Source organism: Neoarius graeffei, chromosome 16 (genome assembly GCF_027579695.1).
Source record: "Neoarius graeffei isolate fNeoGra1 chromosome 16, fNeoGra1.pri, whole genome shotgun sequence".
NCBI classification, from domain to species: Eukaryota; Metazoa; Chordata; class Actinopteri; order Siluriformes; family Ariidae; genus Neoarius; species Neoarius graeffei.
Window position 1 is genome coordinate 15,254,338 of NC_083584.1, and position 19,164 is coordinate 15,273,501.

General features: G+C 40.6%; 1 protein-coding gene across 3 annotated transcripts in view; it reads left to right on the forward strand.

The window, feature by feature from the left end:
- pbx4 (pre-B-cell leukemia transcription factor 4) overlaps positions 1-19,164 on the forward strand; it is a 145,625-nt gene that overhangs the window by 97,061 nt on the left and 29,400 nt on the right. For all 3 annotated transcript variants that reach the window (XM_060942551.1, XM_060942550.1, XM_060942552.1), the window contains one exon: positions 1,415-1,605. In XM_060942551.1, coding sequence (XP_060798534.1) covers positions 1,415-1,605 — 191 coding nt within the window. The remainder of the gene's footprint in view (positions 1-1,414; positions 1,606-19,164) is intronic.

A 19,164-nucleotide genomic window follows, 5' to 3' on the forward strand; every position in this document is an offset into this window, starting at 1 on the left:
ATACCGGTTTTTATTTCGTTCCTCAAAGTTTCCGTAGCCTACAAATAAAAAAGTCATTCTTCTCCTGCGCAAGTTTCTATGACCCACTGGGGTTCACTTCCTGTGTGACGTTCGCTGACTGAATGGAGAGAGCGGGAGGGTGGACTACTACCACGTCTTCACATCTTAAATAAGAGGTAAATATTGCAGTCTATCGTTATTCAAAAACGTCAATTTCAAACACGATATCAATATATTTGTCCACGTTAATGAGAGGCTCGCGAACATTAAATGACGTTAACCTCTGTTAGCCTATCAATGCATACAGGGCTTTCCACTAGGCTCATACTAGCCAGCCATGACAAACAAGTAGCCAGCCGGGGGGGGACACAAAATATACTCCGCCGAGTGCGCGCACACCGCATGTCGGGGCCGCAGATCAGCGAAGTCGGCGGGGAATTTGTGGTTATTATCGGTACAAACAGCGCGAATCACAACTTAAATGAGTGCGGTTCAGTTTGAAATTATTGTCAGTCCGTTAGATAAACATTTAATTTTATTAAAATCGAAAATTAATATTTAGAGCCTGTGGGCTACAAAAATAATAGTCATTAAAGCAGCCGGCTGGACTTAATTGTGTAGTCGGCTGTATGGCCGGCAGCCGGCGCTTGTGGAAAGCCCTGTATAGGGCCTGACTAGCCTTTGGTAACACACTAAACGAATTCTCTTTCATTTTTGGCACTTTTTCTGTTTGTGTAGATGGGAAGACATACTGAGAATCCAAATCGCCAACATTTGAAATAATAATTGTTTTGAATTATTTCTTGTCTTATTTAATGAAGGTTGTAATAGAATTAGCCTACATTTGGCTTAAGCCGGATGAGACAGAGACATCATTTTATAGCCATTTGTTAAACAGCTGACAGGGAACGTAATTAACCGTTCCGGGAACGAAATTTTTTTTGTTCTAACCGGTTCGGGAACGTCTATTTAATGGTGGAACCCAAAACCGGAAACGTTAAAATTCCGTTTCTGTTCGGAACGAACCAACAGGAAAAAAAATTCTGGTTCAAAGCCCTGATAGTAACGTAAAGTGCTTTAATATAGTGTGATTTTCAGCTGCGTTACTGTCAGAGCTGCCGTTTATAGGAAATGAATCAACACCTTCTGACCAATCGGATTAGAGAATAACACTGTAAATTCAACTGAACATGAACTTGGTCACTGCTTATGGGCTGTTCGATGATCTTCACGGTGCAGAAAAGAAAGGTGTTGTACCGTGGTTACAGTGCAGTGATGCTGTGTGTGTGTGTGTGTGTGTGTGTGTGTGTGTGTTTATAATCAGAATCACAGGGCTGTGATGCAGCTGTGTGGTTAGATTTGTGCAGCTGTGCTCTCTGCACTGACCTAGTTTGTGTGTGTGTGTGTTTTTCAGGCCTGCAGTGAATTCACCAACCACGTGATGAACCTGCTGAGAGAGCAGTCACGTACGCGGCCCATCTCACCCAAAGAGATCGAGCGCATGGTGGCCATCATTCACCGCAAGTTCAGCTCCATCCAGATGCAGCTCAAGCAGAGCACCTGCGAGGCCGTCATGATCCTCCGCTCACGCTTCCTCGACGCCAGGTGGGGGTGGAGCAGGGGGCAGAAAAACATGACCTGTACCAAGAATGTAGGTTTATTCTGGGGGTTTGGTTTTTTTTTTGTTGTTGTTTTGTTTTCCCCACCACATAGTTTCGTTTTGAGAAAATCAAATCAGAGATCAGATCTCGTTCTTAACTGGCACTAATCTAAGTCACGTCTTGGTTCCTGTTGCTATGTACATTGTATACATAGCATGGTGTCATGGGGGTGAGCAGGTAACAAACAACAAATGAAATCACCTTAGAGATCTGAGGTTTCCTGTAAACCATTACTTATCTGCAGTGTTTTCCCCAGAAAAAAATTAAAGCCCTAAATTCTGGCATGATAAAACACAGATAATTGAGCGCCAACGGCGTGAAGCGAAACTAGGGGGGTGCGGGGGCATGCCTCCCCGGAAAATGTTTTGAAAATCGATGCTCTCGGGTGCATTTTCAGGGTCTCTGAGAGGTTTTAGATCCATGATTATAGGATAGAGTTTACCAGTGTTTCAGTGATTTCTGACCTAAATAGTATTAATGTATACACATTTGAAATTTCACCTTAAAGTTCAACATGTTTTTTTTTTTTTTTGGTTTATTTGGCCATAAACGTACAATAAAAACGGTACAAGTGTGGCAGGGATGACACAAAAAAGCATAAAAACTTGTTTCCATTGTGGTCCCTTATCACAGACAAAAAATAACTACACACAATTAAAAAATAAACAAAATAAAAAAATTTGACAATACTGTATAACTGAATATCATGGGGAAGCATAACAAAAATGTAAAAACTAATACTATAACAAATAATACTGAACAATATTAATAATGTTAATAATAGTAGAAAAACAAAAAAAGCAAAAAAAAAAAAAAAACCCACAATATAATAATATTAATAATAATCTCATCTCATTATCTGTAGCCGCTTCATCCTGTTCTACAGGGTCGCAGGTGAACTGGAGCCTATCCCAGCTGACTACGGGCGAAAGGCGGGGTACACCCTGGACAAGTCGCCAGGTCATCACAGGGCTGACACATAGACACAGACAACCATTCACACTCACATTCACACCTACGGTCAATTTAGAGTCACCAGTTAACCTAACCTGCATGTCTTTGGACTGTGGGGGAAACCGGAGCACCCGGAGGAAACCCACGCGGACACGGGGAGAACATGCAAACTCCACACAGAAAGGCCCTCGCCGGCCACAGGGCTCGAACCCGGACCTTCTTGCTGTGAGGCGACAGCACTAACCACTACACCACCGTGCCGCCCACAATATAATAATAATAATAATATTAATAATAATAAAGAATGAAATTAAAGAATATAGAAACTAAAAATACACAATCTGCTGCTTCCTCATCAAATAGAATGTTGAAAAAGTGCTGTTTTACCTTCTTCTTGAACAGGGGAACATTTTCTACTGATTTTATTTCTGAAGGTAGTTCATTCCAAATTTTGGTTGCAGTGTACAGAAAAGAAGTTTTTCCAAAAGGACCACACCGGGGGAGCTGAAGAGAAGAGTGACTGGATCTTGTACTGTAGTTATGGGTAACATTTTGAATTGCAGAAGACAAGTATTGAGGCGCTGAGGAATTTTGAATTTTGAACATCATATGAGCTTTGAGTTGTTTGGATCTAAAATCAACTGGCAACATACCAACCCGTCTAACATGCAAGTTAAACTGTTTTGTTACAGATTACTGAGGTATGCGATAGATTTGAAAATCTACGGGGATTCCTTGCACTTAATTATGTATGACCAAGTAGTGTTGTAACAAAAATATGTATGAAAATATAAACAGTGGTTTGCTCCATCTTATGCAATCCAGTGAAGAGAATCGATCATCATGACCTCCTGTTGATCACAAAGGGATCTGAACCTAAGAACTGCCACCTTAAAATAAGTTGCTGTTTTACTATAACTGTAGTGATTTAGAATGTTTCTGATGCAATTACCGTAATATATGTATAACTAAGATACACTGAAAAGAAAAGTAAGGCAGCTGCATATTATAAAGTTTAAATTTTGGCACATTATTAAATGGACTAGATTAAGATTAAAACATACTTAAAGGAAAAGAAAACTTAATTCGTACATTTAAGTTTGCAGAAAGATTATGTACTTATAAACACATTCATTGTATTCACATTCACTGTAGCATAATTTCGAATAATAACGATGAGCATATTTGGCGGCGTGATGTCACTGTGACCCTTTAACCAAAGAATAATCCGGAGCCGCCTTTTGTTAAATGGATCCCAGTGACATCACGCTGCCAAAAATGCTTATGATTATTATTTGAAATTATGCTATATTTGACACATTTGGACAACTTCACTTAGTGAGAGTGTTTATAAGTACATAATCTTTTTACAAACCCAAACTAATGAATTAAGTTTTGTACTCCTTTAAAGTACTCCTTGGCTTTTGCTTGGCCCAATGTTGGGCAACCCTCTCATAGTCCATCTCGCTGCCATCCATGCTGATGTGGATCAAATTGTCCAGCGAGTCTTCTCCTAGCTGATTAAAATCAGTCGGCTTTGTCCGTCTGGTGCGGGACGACATCGGCAGCCAATGAGATCGCTTATAATGAATCGGAAAATTCCGGGATGTCTGACGTTTTCTTTCGATATTTTTATTAGACGGTTTGAACACGTGATCTTGATGTCACCAACAGATTACAGTTTGTTTACATCATACCACGCGGACATATTACTTTGACGGAATCGACACAAACATTGGAAAAAAAGACCGCTTGTTTAACACAAATATCAGTCAGTATGTAAATGGATCTGTTATTTGCTCTCCTATGTATCTAGTTATTTGTGGGTAGGAAATTTAACGTATCGGTATAAATCTAAGCGTATCAGATTTTAACTAAAGCGACTAAGCGTATCGGCAGGCAGAGCAAGCGTATCGGGCCCGACACGCTAAAACGCTTTCTGTTCAAAGGAAACCGGAATGACACAAAGCTTTTAAATGTTCTACTGAAATGAAAAGGTTGATAAATTTACCAGAAATGCACCGAACTAGTTAAGCGTGAACTGTTGAGTCATCAAAATTGAAACTGTTCACAGATGCGCATGTGATTTACCAGAGCCGAGCAAATTTAAATAAGGCCCCACAGTGCACTTAGCTCTGATATTAAGATGTTTGTTTGTTTGTTTGTTTGTTTGTTTGTTTGTTTGTTTGTTTGTTTGTTTGTTTTATTTATAGCAGTGACATCAGAAGAATATGATCAAATTGGTGGTAAAATTTCATCCTGAGGTTTTTTGTTTTTTTTTTGAAATTCTAAGACCGCAATTTTTTCCACTTTTTCAGCGTGATTTTATAAATGGGTCTGTCTCAGAAACTGGGTACTGTGGGGGAACCCCACTAAATATACTCAGTCAATAAACTATACAGTTTTGAATGGTGATTGTTGGTTTTAATTTGAAATAAAATGATGAAAGAAATAATACAGATAAAACTAAATCTTTGATGTGACTACTCTATTCAGAATTTGGCAAAAATTCTGCAAATTTGTGGAAAAATGGCGGCTTGATCTGGGACATGATAAACGGTCGACTACATCGCATTCCTTTAAAAAGGCTGTAGTCCACTGAAAAGTCTACAGTTATCACTAATTGTATTTTAAGTTGTAACTTTATACACCTAAGGATCGGTGCGCTCACAGAATAATCATAACCGGAATAAAACATCATGCAAAATATTTCATCACCGTTGTAACTCCGTTTTCCGCAGACCCAAAACCAATATGATCGTGTGTTTTGATCTAAACGGAAAGCCTCAGGGTCAAGGTCACGACCTCACCAAAAGTAGTAACTTAAAATCACTACGCCATATAAACATTTAGTTATAAATCTGCGATTTTGTTTTTTAAAACGAAAGCTGAAAGTTCGGTATAGAATATGTTTCTTACAGAATATGTTACGATGGTAGCTGGGCTTGTATGAATTTCTGAGCTATAAAATGAGTTGTGGTCTATTTTTTTTACCGTAGCGTGTTATTTGTGTGCGGGGAAGGACACGCATTAACAATTTGCATGTGTAGAATGGAATTTTCCACTCCAGCAGTTAGAAGTTGATCGTGCTTCCATTTGCGGTCTTTCTGTTACGCGGGTGATCTGTTCGGGCGTTATCACTGAAAAGGTGAGTTTTGAGAGTTTTATTTTGTTTTAGTCTTGCAGTATAAGGCAATAGAATGTTTCTTTTTCATCTTACTTTCATATTTCGTAGTGTTTGCGTATTTTTGGCCAATATTTTGCAACCATGGCCAATTTAGATCGAACTTTTGATAGAATCTACGGCCAGTCATTTTGCCCCGCTCCGTCCGGTGTGGTAGTGATGTCCTGTTGCTCGCGCGCCGCAGCAGAGACCCGCACGACCTTCAGCCGGTACAGTCGCTGTTCTTTTACTCATCTTTCCGGTGTGTTCTTGATTTTTCCATCGTGTCCTATTTCGCTATATCAAATACCCAGACTGTATCATATTATTCATATTTAAGTGAATAATCAATTCAGTCATCATAACTTGGCATTTTTAACCCAAGCAATCAAAAAGAGGAAATTTATTCAATATTTTCACTCATCTGTGAAGGACGGGCTTTAATTCTTCATGATGGAGTTATTTTATATGTAAATCAATTTTACAAAAGCATTTGAATTGTAATTAAAAAAAAATTTCCCCAGTGGAGGCCAGATAAAGCAAGATGCTATCTTTATTCTTATTAAACATGACCAAAGAAACGTAGTGTTCGGTAAATGCAAAAAAAAAAAAGTAAAATTAGAAAATTTATTTTTTGACCATAATGTCCCAAATGAGAGACCAGTTTCTGAGACGGACCCATGAATGAGAGAATTATTTTTATTTTATTTTATTTTTTTACGTACATTATAGTAAACACAGCTTCAGTATAGCTCCATATCATGATTAGAGATGACGCCAATCTGATACCATCTGTATGAGGAGGATTTCAGAGAAACAGTGGTGGATCAGATATGTGAGAAATCACACACATATTTATAAAACACACTCACCGATCAGTCATAACATTAAAGCCACTGACAGGTGAAGAAGTGAATTACGTTGATGATCTCATTACAGTGGCGCCTATCAGGGGGTGGGATCCTACTGGGTTAGTCAAAATTATAGGAACACAAATGGATTATTTTTCTCCTGAATGTGTGCTGCGCCGTGACCGTGAAATGTGTCTCCGGGCTTTAAATGGTACTGTTGCTGGAACAGGTCGAGACGGTCCTGTAAATCATCTTGCACATATGATGCATGTTTTGTGAATAAATGGTTTCTACCATTTAAGTGTTCACATAATTTTGACTAGTGCTGTATTAGGCAGCAAGAGAACAGTCAGTTCTCAAAGTTAATGTGTTGGAAGCAGGAAAAACGTACAGGCGTAAGGATCTGAGTGACTTTGACGATGGCCAGATTGCGATGGCAAGATGAATGGGTCTCCAAAATGGCGCACGTTGTTGGGTGTTCCCGGTACGCAGTGGTTAGTACCTACCAAAAGTGCTCCTAGGATCCAAAGGACAACCGGTGACAGGGTCATGGGCGTCGAAGGTTCATTGATGAGCACGAAGGCTAGAACATATGGTCCAATCCGAGCACAAACTGGTGAGAGAGTGTATATATATTTCTCAATTGTCTGGAAAAGAAATTTAGATGGAAATTTCTATCTGATGAGATTTGTAGAAGAGACTTGCTGTATTTTCCAGTATAAGTGGTATCTGTGTGAAAGTTTAGTTCAACAATGTCTTGAAGCTTCGTAGTTTTTAAAGAAAACAATCTCAGACGGGTTTCAGTATCGGAAAAGAAAGCGATATGGCGCCACCTTTAATCGTAATCCATATCGTAGAAACGTCTTTGTATTGCGATATGTGATTGATTTTCTTTTTTCTTTTTTTGTCGTCATATTGTGCTCCTCTGTTGTTTCCCAAAAATTAGCAGTGTTTGATATCTGGGCTAAATTTTATCTCACATTTTTTGAAATTCTGCTTTCAGGCGTTGATACACCAGGGGTGGTGGGGTGTTTTTGTAAATATTACACAACGAAAAAGCGACTTTGTTTTGCAACAAGGTGTATTTTCCTGAGCTTTCGCACCACAAGTACACATCAGCCAGTCGCGTTGTGCAGAACAGACATAAGGGTTGTTTTACAATCAGGGTACGCAAGCTAAAAATCACATTTAACACTTCTTATCTTCAATATCAAAAGGCTTGACTAAATAAACTCGGTTGTTTATTGTAGCCCTGTGATCGCTCTATTTACCATGCAAAAAAAAAAATGTGGTGATAACGTTATTTTTGGTGACTGTATGGCAGTATGTGTCATATTTAGCAAAATTACTCGTGTCATTTAGAAAAAGTGCTTTTTTGACCACAGGTAGCTCCAAAAGGGATGCACTTACATCATTCTTTATACCATAAAACACATATTTGGTTCCATATCATTGGAAACATAGTTAAGTTTTAATGTTGAATGCCAGTAAGTTTTCAGACTATTTTGATCAAATTAGTGTCAAAAAAATGTCCCCTCCGAGACAGCTCATTTTTCAATATAAAATAACATATCTAAAATGATTATTTTCATCCTAAAATGTGGTCAAGATATCGGGACATAAATATTAGAGACAACTAACACAAAACTTACAGCCTTGTATTTAAAAGCACTACGGAAGTAGTGGATTCTGAACTGTCAAAAAAAAAAAATGTCCTCTCCGAGAATCACTTCATTTTTGACAAGGAGTCTTTGATAACATTTTTGCTACTTTTCTTTTGCTGTGTTCACACTTATACCGGTACGATAGTGGTATAACTGTATCGATACAAAGTATACCGGTACAGTTTAGCGCATCTGTCCACACTAGCGAGAAATGTTTGCGGTTTTCTTTCACGGTAGTTGAAATGCGCGTGCGCAAAAAGTTTCCGTGGTTACCGAGTAACTTCCTTCCGAGAATATATGGCATCCGTTATTTCGAGATCTCGAGAAAACAAAACAATTATTTCATGATCTCAGCTGGATCACTGTATCTCCGTCGGTAGAGACGAAGCCGGGCCAGTCTTCTGCGGAGGTGCCGCGGACTAATTTTGAAATTATCCCTTATTAAAAGACTTAATGCAATCTCTCCCTGTGTCAACCCCTGATCAAAATATTGCCTTATTAGGTGATCGATTATTCCAGACATTCTAATGACCAAAGTTGCGTCTATACAGAATGAGAAATAGCCCCAAAGTCAGCATATCACAAGTCTCTTGGCGCACCGGAATGAACCATTTCTCAGCTGTTTACTCGAGATCATGAAATAATTGTTTTGTTTTCTCGAGATCACAAATTAGTTGTGTTGTTTTCTCGAGATCCTGAATTAATTATGTCGTTATCTCAGGATAACAAGGTGAATTTAAAAAAAAAAAAAGGATTATATGAAGGGCCTCTCTCGGCTTCCGTACGGATGAAACGACGTGTGTGTGCTTTTTGTTGTCAGTGTACAGTCTGTATTTCTGGTGGTCATTTATTCAGTCGAATCGTATAAAACGCGCGAGGCAGCTGAGAAAGAAACAAACGAATCTCCGTTCTTCACTATTTTATTCAGCGAAGACATCGATTGAGGCGTGTGACTTTGCGCATGCGCATTATATTTGTATCGATACAGAGCCGCTTCATCTGTCCACACTACAGCACCGATACTGTACCGGCACGAAACCCATACATTTGTGGGTTTCGTACCGATACAGTTATACCGCTACAGTACCAGTATAGTTGCTAGTGTGGACAGGTGTTGCAGTACGAAAGTAGTTTCGTACCGGTACAGAATCCCTAGTGTGGACAGGGTATTTATCTTGTAGCAGATTACACAAAACTACCATACACGTACGTCAAAAAATTACCTGAAATCTGTTCTTTAACTCGTCCTTCACTTAAAAACTGGTACAAGAACCAGTTTGAATCAATTTGAATTCTGGACCCCTGTGACACAAACTTTGTACCCTGATTGTAAAACAACCCGTAACGTAGTGACCAGCAAAACAGCCTCAGATGTAACGATGAGTCTCTGTGATGCACCGGCGTCACCTACAGCCGGGAGCTGAGTGGCTGTATTTCACCCATGAACACGACACCGTGAGCGCGAGCGCTGCTTTCTGTCGTGTTGCCCAACATCCCGTCTCTCAGTTTCAGCTCTTGAATGCAGTTTGACGTCACAGTTTCATGTTTTGTCCGGTGTGTAAAGACCATTAGGCTCAGATTGCGAGAAAAACTAAACTGTTTACTCTTAGATCAAGCTAAGTCTCAGTGAGAACCACACAATAGCGTAAAATATTCATAGTAATAATTATTTAAAAAATAGTGTTGTACAGGATGCTTTTAAAGAGGAACTGGAGTCATTTTACAACTTGCTTTATTTCTTAATTAATGTGTTACTCAATTACGTTTTCGGTTTTAGTCACCTTATATCGTGACTCGTATTGGCAATTAAATATTATACTTATCGGCCTATTCGGTTTTCAGCCGTGTTGAATTTAGATCAACAGGCGTCGCTTATCCACGCGATCTTCACGAGACTTGTGCGAGACTTCGAAACGTGGTGTCGGTGCCGCCATTTTGAAAACTGTTTTCCAAACGAAACATTGCACAAAAACGAGTTTAAATGACGATTACTGCCTACTTTTTTCAAACTTTCCTGATCGCTATCAAAACAAACTAAACTTCCGGCTTGATTACATCAGCATTCGAAAGAGGGCGCGCGCGTCTTTTGACAACGTTGGCAGATGTTGCTCCGTGTCCGAAATCGCTCCCTACTCACTATATAGGGCACTATGTAGTGAGGACACCATTTTGTAGCGCTGTCCAAAACCTTAGTGAGGATTATTTGCACCCTATAGAGATCTTGCAGTCACGTGACCGGAAAGTTAACAGCCGCCATCTTGTCGGTAAAAAACACAGCTGAATACTGCTGCACTCGTGTACAGAATGGATCAATTTCAACGGACGGACTACACGGCTCATTTTTCTAATGAACAGATAACTAGATATATGTCTAAAATAAACGATCTACAGATTAGTGACCCTTATCAATTACCGGACGTAGTTTTCACGACCGTGTCAGTGGATATGGAACTGCCAGCGAAATACCCAGACGTGTATAATTACCTCATCAACTTTCCCTCACTGTTCAGTGGTGAAGCACTGCGTGCTTATAAATCTCTGGACAGTTATCTTTACAGAAATTCAGGATTTGTCAGAGACTCAGATGTGGCATCTTGTAAACAAGAAAATAACAATCCTCATTGGACGGGTAAGTCACTTAAGTATTACTAGTACTGATAGCACTGACCAGCCGATAATAGAATAGAATAAGGCAATTCCAGCTGTAATTCCAAATCGTCCGTCTTGTTTACCATGGATCTGGCGTTGGAGAGGTAGAGGCTTGGCAGTGGAGGTTTGAGTGGCTGTTTTCTGAGCTTAGTCAACAGGCCGGCTCTGCCTGCAGCCTCGCTTTTGCTTCCGCTCCCGGCGCCGCCTCCTTCGCTTTGCTTCCGATAACAATCCACGGAGACCCCGCTGGTCTCGCTATCTCGTCCGGAATGTTGTGCATGCGATGGAAATCGCTACAAACCGTCATTTTCTGCTGGAAACCAATGTCCAGTAAGTCCATACGGTTGTAGTGGATATTGAAGTCCGGTACAGACGAACAACACGCAAAAATACACACACAAAACGTAAAAAACGTGCACAGGTAGGGAGAGCTTGTAGCCGCAGCTGTTGTAGTAGAATTGTATATAGTAGGGTTTTCCAGAAGAAAAGGTAGAAGTAGAAGGCGGAAATATGGCGTTTGACCGACAAGATGGCGTCTGTCACAATTTGGATCGGCTGTGACGTCACATGCAAGATCTCGATATAGTGCACTCAAAGTATCCTACAATGCATCCCGAAAAATAGTTTCAACAATGGTCACTAACCAAAGCAATATATCCCATCATGCATTGCGGTCGCGCTGAAAGAAATCAAATTAAAAGTCTCAAATGTGATTTAATAAAAGGCAGCGGCAAAGAAGAACGAAAGGATTCATCCTTGATTTAAAAGAACTGAAAGCTGCAGGTACTTTGTATTGATTAATGTGGGAAATGCGCTCAGTATAATATGGATTTATCACAAAAACACAGTGGAGGAAATAATTATTTGATCCCTTGCTGATTTTGTAAGTTTGCCCACTGGCAAAGATATGAACAGGCTATAATTTTAAGGGTAGGTTTATTTTAACAGTGAGAGATGGAATATCAAAAAGGAAATCCAGAAAATCACATTTTATAAAATAAATAAATTGATTTGCATTTCGTTGAGTGAAATAAGTATTTGATCCCCTACCAACCATTAAGAGTTCTGGCTCCCACAGACCAGTTAGACACTCCTAATCAACTCGTTACCTGCAGCGGTCTTAAATTGACACCTGTATAAAAGACACCTGTCCACAGAATCAATCAATCAATCAATCAATCAATCAGACTCCAACCTCTGCAACATGGGCAAGACCAAAGAGCTGTCTAAGGATGTCCGGGACAAGATTGTAGAGTTGCACAAGGCTGGACTGGGCTACAAAACCATAAGCAAGAAGCTGGGTGAGGAGGAGACAACTCTTAGTGCAATAGTTCGAAAATGACCATCAATCGACCTCGGTCTGGGGCCCCACGCAAGATCTCGCCTCGTGCGGTATCAGTGATCACGAGAAAGGTGAGAGATCAGCCTAGAACTACACGGGAGGAGCTTGTGAATGATCTTAAGGCAGCTGGGACCACAGTCACCAAGAAAACCATTGGTAACACATTACGCCGTAATGGATTAAAATCAGGGCTTTGAACCAGAATTTTTTTCCTATTGGTTCGTTCCGAACAGAAACGGAATTTTAACGTTTCCGGTTTTGGGTTCCACCATTAAATAGACGTTCTCAAACCGGTTAGAACAAAAAAATTTTGTTCCCGGAACGGTTAATTACGTTCCCTGTCAGCTGTTTAACAAATGGCTATAAAATTATGTCTCTGTCTCATCCAGCTTAAGCCAAATGTAGGCTAATTCTATTACAACCTTCATTAAATAAGACAAGAAATAATTCAAAACAATTATTATTTCAAATGTTGGCGATTTGGATTCTCAGTATGTCTTCCCATCTACACAAACAGAAAAAGTGCCTAAAATGAAAGAGAATTCGTTTAGTGTGTTACCAAAGGCTAGTCAGGCCCTATGCATTGATAGGCTAACAGAGGTTAACGTTATTTAATGTTCGCGAGCCTCTCATTAACGTGGACAAATGTATTGATATCGTGTTTGAAATTGACGTTTTTGAATAACGATAGACTGCAATATTTACCTCTTATTTAAGATGTGGAGACGTGGTAGTAGTCCACCCTCCCTCCCGCTCTCTCCATTCAGTCAGCGAACGTCACACAGGAAGTGAACCCCAGCGGGTCATAGAAACTTGCGCAGGAGAAGAATGACTTTTTTATTTGTAGGCTACGGAAACTTTGAGGAACGAAATAAAACCCGGTATTAACCGGTTACCATTATTTTTAAAAAGCGTTTCTGTTCCGGAACATAAAAAATAATAAAGTTTCTGGTTTCGTTTCTGTTCCATGTGAAATAGAAAAAGTTCCCGGTTTTCGTTTTCGTTCCTTGAACCGGTTCAAAGCCCTGGTTAAAATCCTGCAGTGCCCGCAAGGTCCCCCTGCTCAAGAAGGCACATGTGCAGGCCCGTCTGAAGTTTGCCAATGAACACCTGAATGATTCTGAGAGTGATCGGGAGAAGGTGCTGTGGTCAGATGAGACCCAAATCGAGCTCTTTGGCATTAACTCAACTCATCGTGTTTGGAGGAAGAAAAATGCTGACTATGACCCGAAGAACACCATCCCCACTGTCGAGCATGGAGGTGGAAACATTATGCTTTGGGGGTGTTTCTCTGCTAAGGGCACAGGACTACTTCACCGCATCAGTGGAAGAATGGACGCAGCCATGTACCGTAAAATCCTGAGTGACAACCTCCTTCCCTCTGCCAGGACACTGAAAATGGGTCGTGGATGGGTCTTCCAGCACGACCATGACCCAAAACATACAGCCAAGGCAACAAAGGAGTGGCTCAAGAAGAAGCACATTAAGGTCATGGAGTGGCCTAGGCCAGGGGTTCCCAAACTTTTCCATGCCAAGGCCCCCCAAACAGCATTAGCTTCTGGCCGGGGACCCCCTTTGCAAACCCACAGACAATGCTACAAAATATGTAAAGAAACACCAACTTTTAGAATGTTTTCTCTTACTTTTATTCAATATTCAATAATTGTTACATTTGTTTAGCATAAGAATATTATTAACTAACATGTTTTCAACACAAATATTTTCGCACTGAATAATAAACTGTATAACCTCCTGTAGTACCTGATTCAACTCGTTATCCATCCTTTTTGCGACCAGTGCCTCGCGATGGAGCCTGCAGTGTGTGGCCACTACATTTGGGGCCTTCTGCTTAATGAGAGCGGTCGCTCCACTGATCTTCCCGGTCATTGCCGCGGCTCCGTCCGAACACACCCCCACACAACGGGTCCAGTCCAATCCGTTAGGCTCGATATAATCGTCCAAAACTTGAAAAATGTCTTTCCCAGTAGTTCTTCTCATCTCATTATCTGTAGCCGCTTTATCCTTCTACAGGGTCGCAGGCAAGCTGGAGCCTATCCCAGCTGACTATGGGCGAAAGGCGGGGTACACCCTGGACAAGTCGCCAGGTCATCACAGGGCTCAGTAGTTCTTCTTTCAAGTGCTTTACAAAATAGTATTTCCTCCACAAATCTTTCCTGTGAAATAAATCTGATGTACACAAGCAGTTGGGCCTCATTGGATAAATCTGTGCTCTCATCCAGCTGAAGTGCGAAGTATTCGCTGGCTCTCACCTGCTCCAACAGCTGAGCGGATACGTCTCGAGCCATGTCACCAATCCGTCGGCTCACGGTGTTATCAGAGAGTGGGACAGCATCGATTTTTTTTGGCAGCATCCTCACCAAGCAATTCTCGGACAATGTCTTTGGTGGCTGGTAAAATCAAATCTTCTCCAATTGAGTGAGGTTTTTTAGCACGAGCAATGTGGTACGAGGCTAAAAATGATGGCTTCAGGGCCCGCTCGGGGACAGTAGCTTGCTGGGTGAATGCAGCAGATTGCCTGACCAAATGCTCTTCTTTGCGTCTGAAGAAATCTACTGTTTCTTCGGCGTCTGTCGGATGTTTTTGTACCAAGTGACGCTGAAGTTTCGAAGGTTTTAAGCGCTCGTTTGACAGGGTCTCCAGACAGAGGACGCATTTCAGGCAATCATGGCCATTTTTTCTGTATGGCTGTAAAGCCATATGCTGCCTCATATTTTCGGATTTTAGTTGGCCAGGACTTCTTAGTTTTTTTTCGCAGCAGTGTCCTCCACAGCAGGGCTGTTGGTTTGTTCCTTCGGTCTCTTCTTCAGAAACCTGTCCATTTTGCGCTAGCAGTACGCTAGCTTGAGGAGCAAAGCAGCTTGATAAATGGCGCAAACCGCAACGTCACAGGCAATCGGAGAGATGAGCATGGCAAACAACGTTTCGGTATGATGTATTATTATTAATAATTGTATTTTATAATAATGATTAAAAAACTAATTACAATATATTTAATAATAATTATTTTTAAAAAGTATTTTTTTTCCCGGAATTTTTTGTTATCGTCCCTCCAACTTTCTGAGGCCCCCCGGGCGGCCCCCACTTTGAAAACCACTGGCCTAGCCAGTCTCCGGACCTTAATCCCATAGAAAACCTATGGAGGGAGCTGAAGCTCCGAGTTGCGAAGCGACAGCCTCAAAACCTTAATGATCTAGAGATGATGTGCAAAGAGGAGCGGACCACAATTCCTCCTGACATGCGCAAACCTGGTCATCAACTACAAGAAACGTCTGACCGCTGTGCTTGCCAACAAGGGTTTTGCCACCAAATACTAAGTCTTGTTTGCTAGAGGGTTCAAATACTTACTTACATGTCAACCTTTGGTCAATCAAACCTGTATAACCAACCTCCAAAATCCGTATTTCCCTTATAAAATCCGTATAAGATGCAAATTAAAATAATTTACCTAAAATTTGAATGATAATTAACAATGATATATCCCAGTTACTTTTTATTCAATATTAATAACAATAAACCTTCAGAATGAATACAAAGCTCCAATGTTCGACAAAAACACAGTGTTATCAGCGTAGTTACGAAGGAAATACTTCGTTGTTTGGAGACAGGTTTCACCGAGCGGCTTTTATGCGCGCGAGACTTCATATTAGCCACAAAGTCAGGAAAATCTGTTCGTAAAATTACGTTATAATGACCAAATACAATGAAAAGTATTTTTCCAGTCTCACCTGTGAAAGGTAATCCCATGTGATCTCGTTTGGACAGAAAACCTGTTGGTACAGTTAAACGCAGCACATGAATGAGGCATCTTTATTCTCCGCTTTGACCCATCCAATATGGCGGCGAGGATGATGTATGACACTACGCAGAAGGCGGCGTCTATGTTTATATGTCTATGACTTCACGGTTGGCGGGATTCTCGCAATGCGGTGTGCGCATGATCAAAACTGGAACGAGGTCTCGCTACCACAAGATAACGCGCGATTTCATAAGGCTCTTTACTGTCTGTCTGTGGTGTACAGTACGTTTGTAAATGTTATGCGCTCTTTTATCATCGTGGGAATTGAGTATAGCTCTAAATAAATATTTAAGTTTTTTTTAAGAATCCGTATAACTTTATTTGTACGCCCGTATACTACGTTTATTGAATCAAATCCGTATAAAATACAGACATTCCATATAGGTTGACATATATGTACTTATTTCACTCTAAGAAATGCAAATCAGTTTATATCTTTTTTATATGAAGCTATTTTCTGGATTTTCTTTTTGATGTTTTGTCTCTCACAATTAAAATAAACCTACCATTAAAATTATAGAATGTTCATTTCTTTGTCACTGGACAAACTTACAAAATCAGCAAGGGATCAAATAATTATTTCCTCCACTGTACCGTACACGCATGTATTTATTATTTTGAAAACCCACCAGCCGACTGATCTGGCGCGTTTTAATCGTGCAACAGTAATGACGTAAATACCAGCACGACGGACGAGTGTCAGAAAGCGTTTTTTTCATTTTACCAATGAGCTCGCTGTATAGTCCTCTATATTGTAATTCCCTATACAGGGAGTAGGGAACGAGCGAGCGATTTCGGACACAGCGTTTGATTTCCGCTGTACGTTTTACTTCCGTCCTACGATGTCTCACACAGGTCTCAACGAATCTCGTTTACAGCCATTGCTTTGACGTATGGACTGATGTATTAGAGTGTATTTCAAACACTCATAACTTGCTATAGCAGCGACAAAATAGCCATCAAAAATGGATTCCGATATTTAAACGGGTACCAAATATAATATATACAGTTGCTGATGTGACAAAGTAACGTATTCTTAAGTATTCTATCAAATTTATATACTAGAAAACAACGAAATATCTTGGTAATTGTAAATATAATACTTTATACGCTAAACCGCACAAGAGTCGGCATTTTTAAAAGACCGTGACGTCAGCGCTACCCACTGCACTAGCGGAACTCTCCGAAATAGAGGAGACAAGCGTGTAATCATGGCGTTGGGCGCATCAAGTGAAAGCGACAGCTCTGTCGAATCATACGAAGAGATCCCGCAAGACACACTGCAAGCAGGCTATGGCTTAGAAGGGTACCAGTTTGAACCTAGGAGAGGTACTCTCGACTCCGGTGATGAAATAAGAGAAGAAAGCTCGGATGACGGCGAGGATGAGACTGATGCTGACCATGGGCATGGCGAGCGTGGGGCAGAGCGTCTGCGTGCAGGTGACACGGCGTAGTGCTCATGCGGAAAATGTAACGTGGAGTTGCTCACGAGTCCAGCAGAATTTATTTGGCACCACCCATGGACTTGCGAAATCGTCGCAAGAGGCAGAAACAGGTATTTCACACGCGCTATTCCCAACCTCAATGAGCCAACACAACTGGGCGCATACATACGTCATGAGTGTTACGCAGAGAAAATGAACGTGCATTCTGATTGGATAAAATTAATATCATGGCGGGCTGTTCAAACTGCGGAAATAGTTTGCTCGAGCTACTTTCAAAACACTTTCCAACCTTAGAACAAAAAACTTTTGTAAGTCTTGAATAAGGTTCGTTAATGTGTGTTTTATTGTTATATTTACTCTATGTATTGCCCTCTGTTCCCCTTTAATAAAATGAGAGAAATAGAATTTTGATTAAAAAAATTTGCCTTCAGTTCTCCTTTAAGGAAATGGTATTTAAAAACCATCACCAGTCAGTCAGTCAGTCAGTCAGTCAGTCAGTCAGTCAGTCATAGCGTGTACTGTTTAATTTTAGCAGCATTTACTGTTGATATAACGCCTCATACGGGACCAGTCAAAGGTTTGGACACATCAAATTCAGTGTTTTTCTTCTTTAGTTTTATTAATTGCGTCACTTCATGTTTTAAAGTAATGATGGATGTCGTTTCTGTTTAGTTAGTGAGCGGTTCTTGACATAATACTGGATGGATTACGACAGTTGTGGTGTTGAATAGGGCTATTTACTGCATTATTATTATTATTATTATTATTTGCTATTTACCGTTTGATCTCAACACATTTAACAAGGCAAGAAACTCATCCACTAACTTTTGACGAGGCACCTGTTAATTGAAAAGCATTCCATGTGACCTCCTCGTGAAGTTGAAGATAATGAGAATAGTGTACAAAGCGCCATCAAGGTAAATACTTTGAAGAAGCGAAAATATAAAACTTATCCAGTGTGAGATTTCATAGTTTTGATGTCGGCACTATTGTTGTACAACGTAGAAAATGGTTAAAAAAGGACATGGATGAAACATTGCTACATCTTTTTTTTTTTTTTTTTGGATGTGAAAGGACCAAAACATTTATCAATGATCTAACCCAGGGGTTTTCAAAGTGTGGGAGAGTCAGCCCCCCGTCAGAGAGCAAATAAACAACAGCGCCCCCCCTTACAATGTTTGTTGTTGCTGTACTTAATGTTCCATTCGTATTTAGGTACTAAATTTGTTATATGGTCGTATTTAGGTACTAAAAATCCATCCATTTTGTCTCTGGCAAAGGCTAGCTGAAGTTCGCTAAATGTCCGCAATAGTAACTTATTCTGGGCGGCACGGTGGTGTAGTGGTTAGCGCTGTCGCCTCACAGCAAGAAGGTCCGGGTTCGAGCCCCGTGGCCGGCGAGGGCCTTTCTGTGCGGAGTTTGCATGTTCTCCCCGTGTCCGCGTGGGTTTCCTCCGGGTGCTCCGGTTTCCCCCACAGTCCAAAGACATGCAGGTTAGGTTAACTGGTGACTCTAAATTGACTGTAGGTGTGAATGTGAGTGTGAATGGTTGTCTGTGTCTATGTGTCAGCCCTGTGATGACCTGGCGACTTGTCCAGGGTGTACCCCGCCTTTCGCC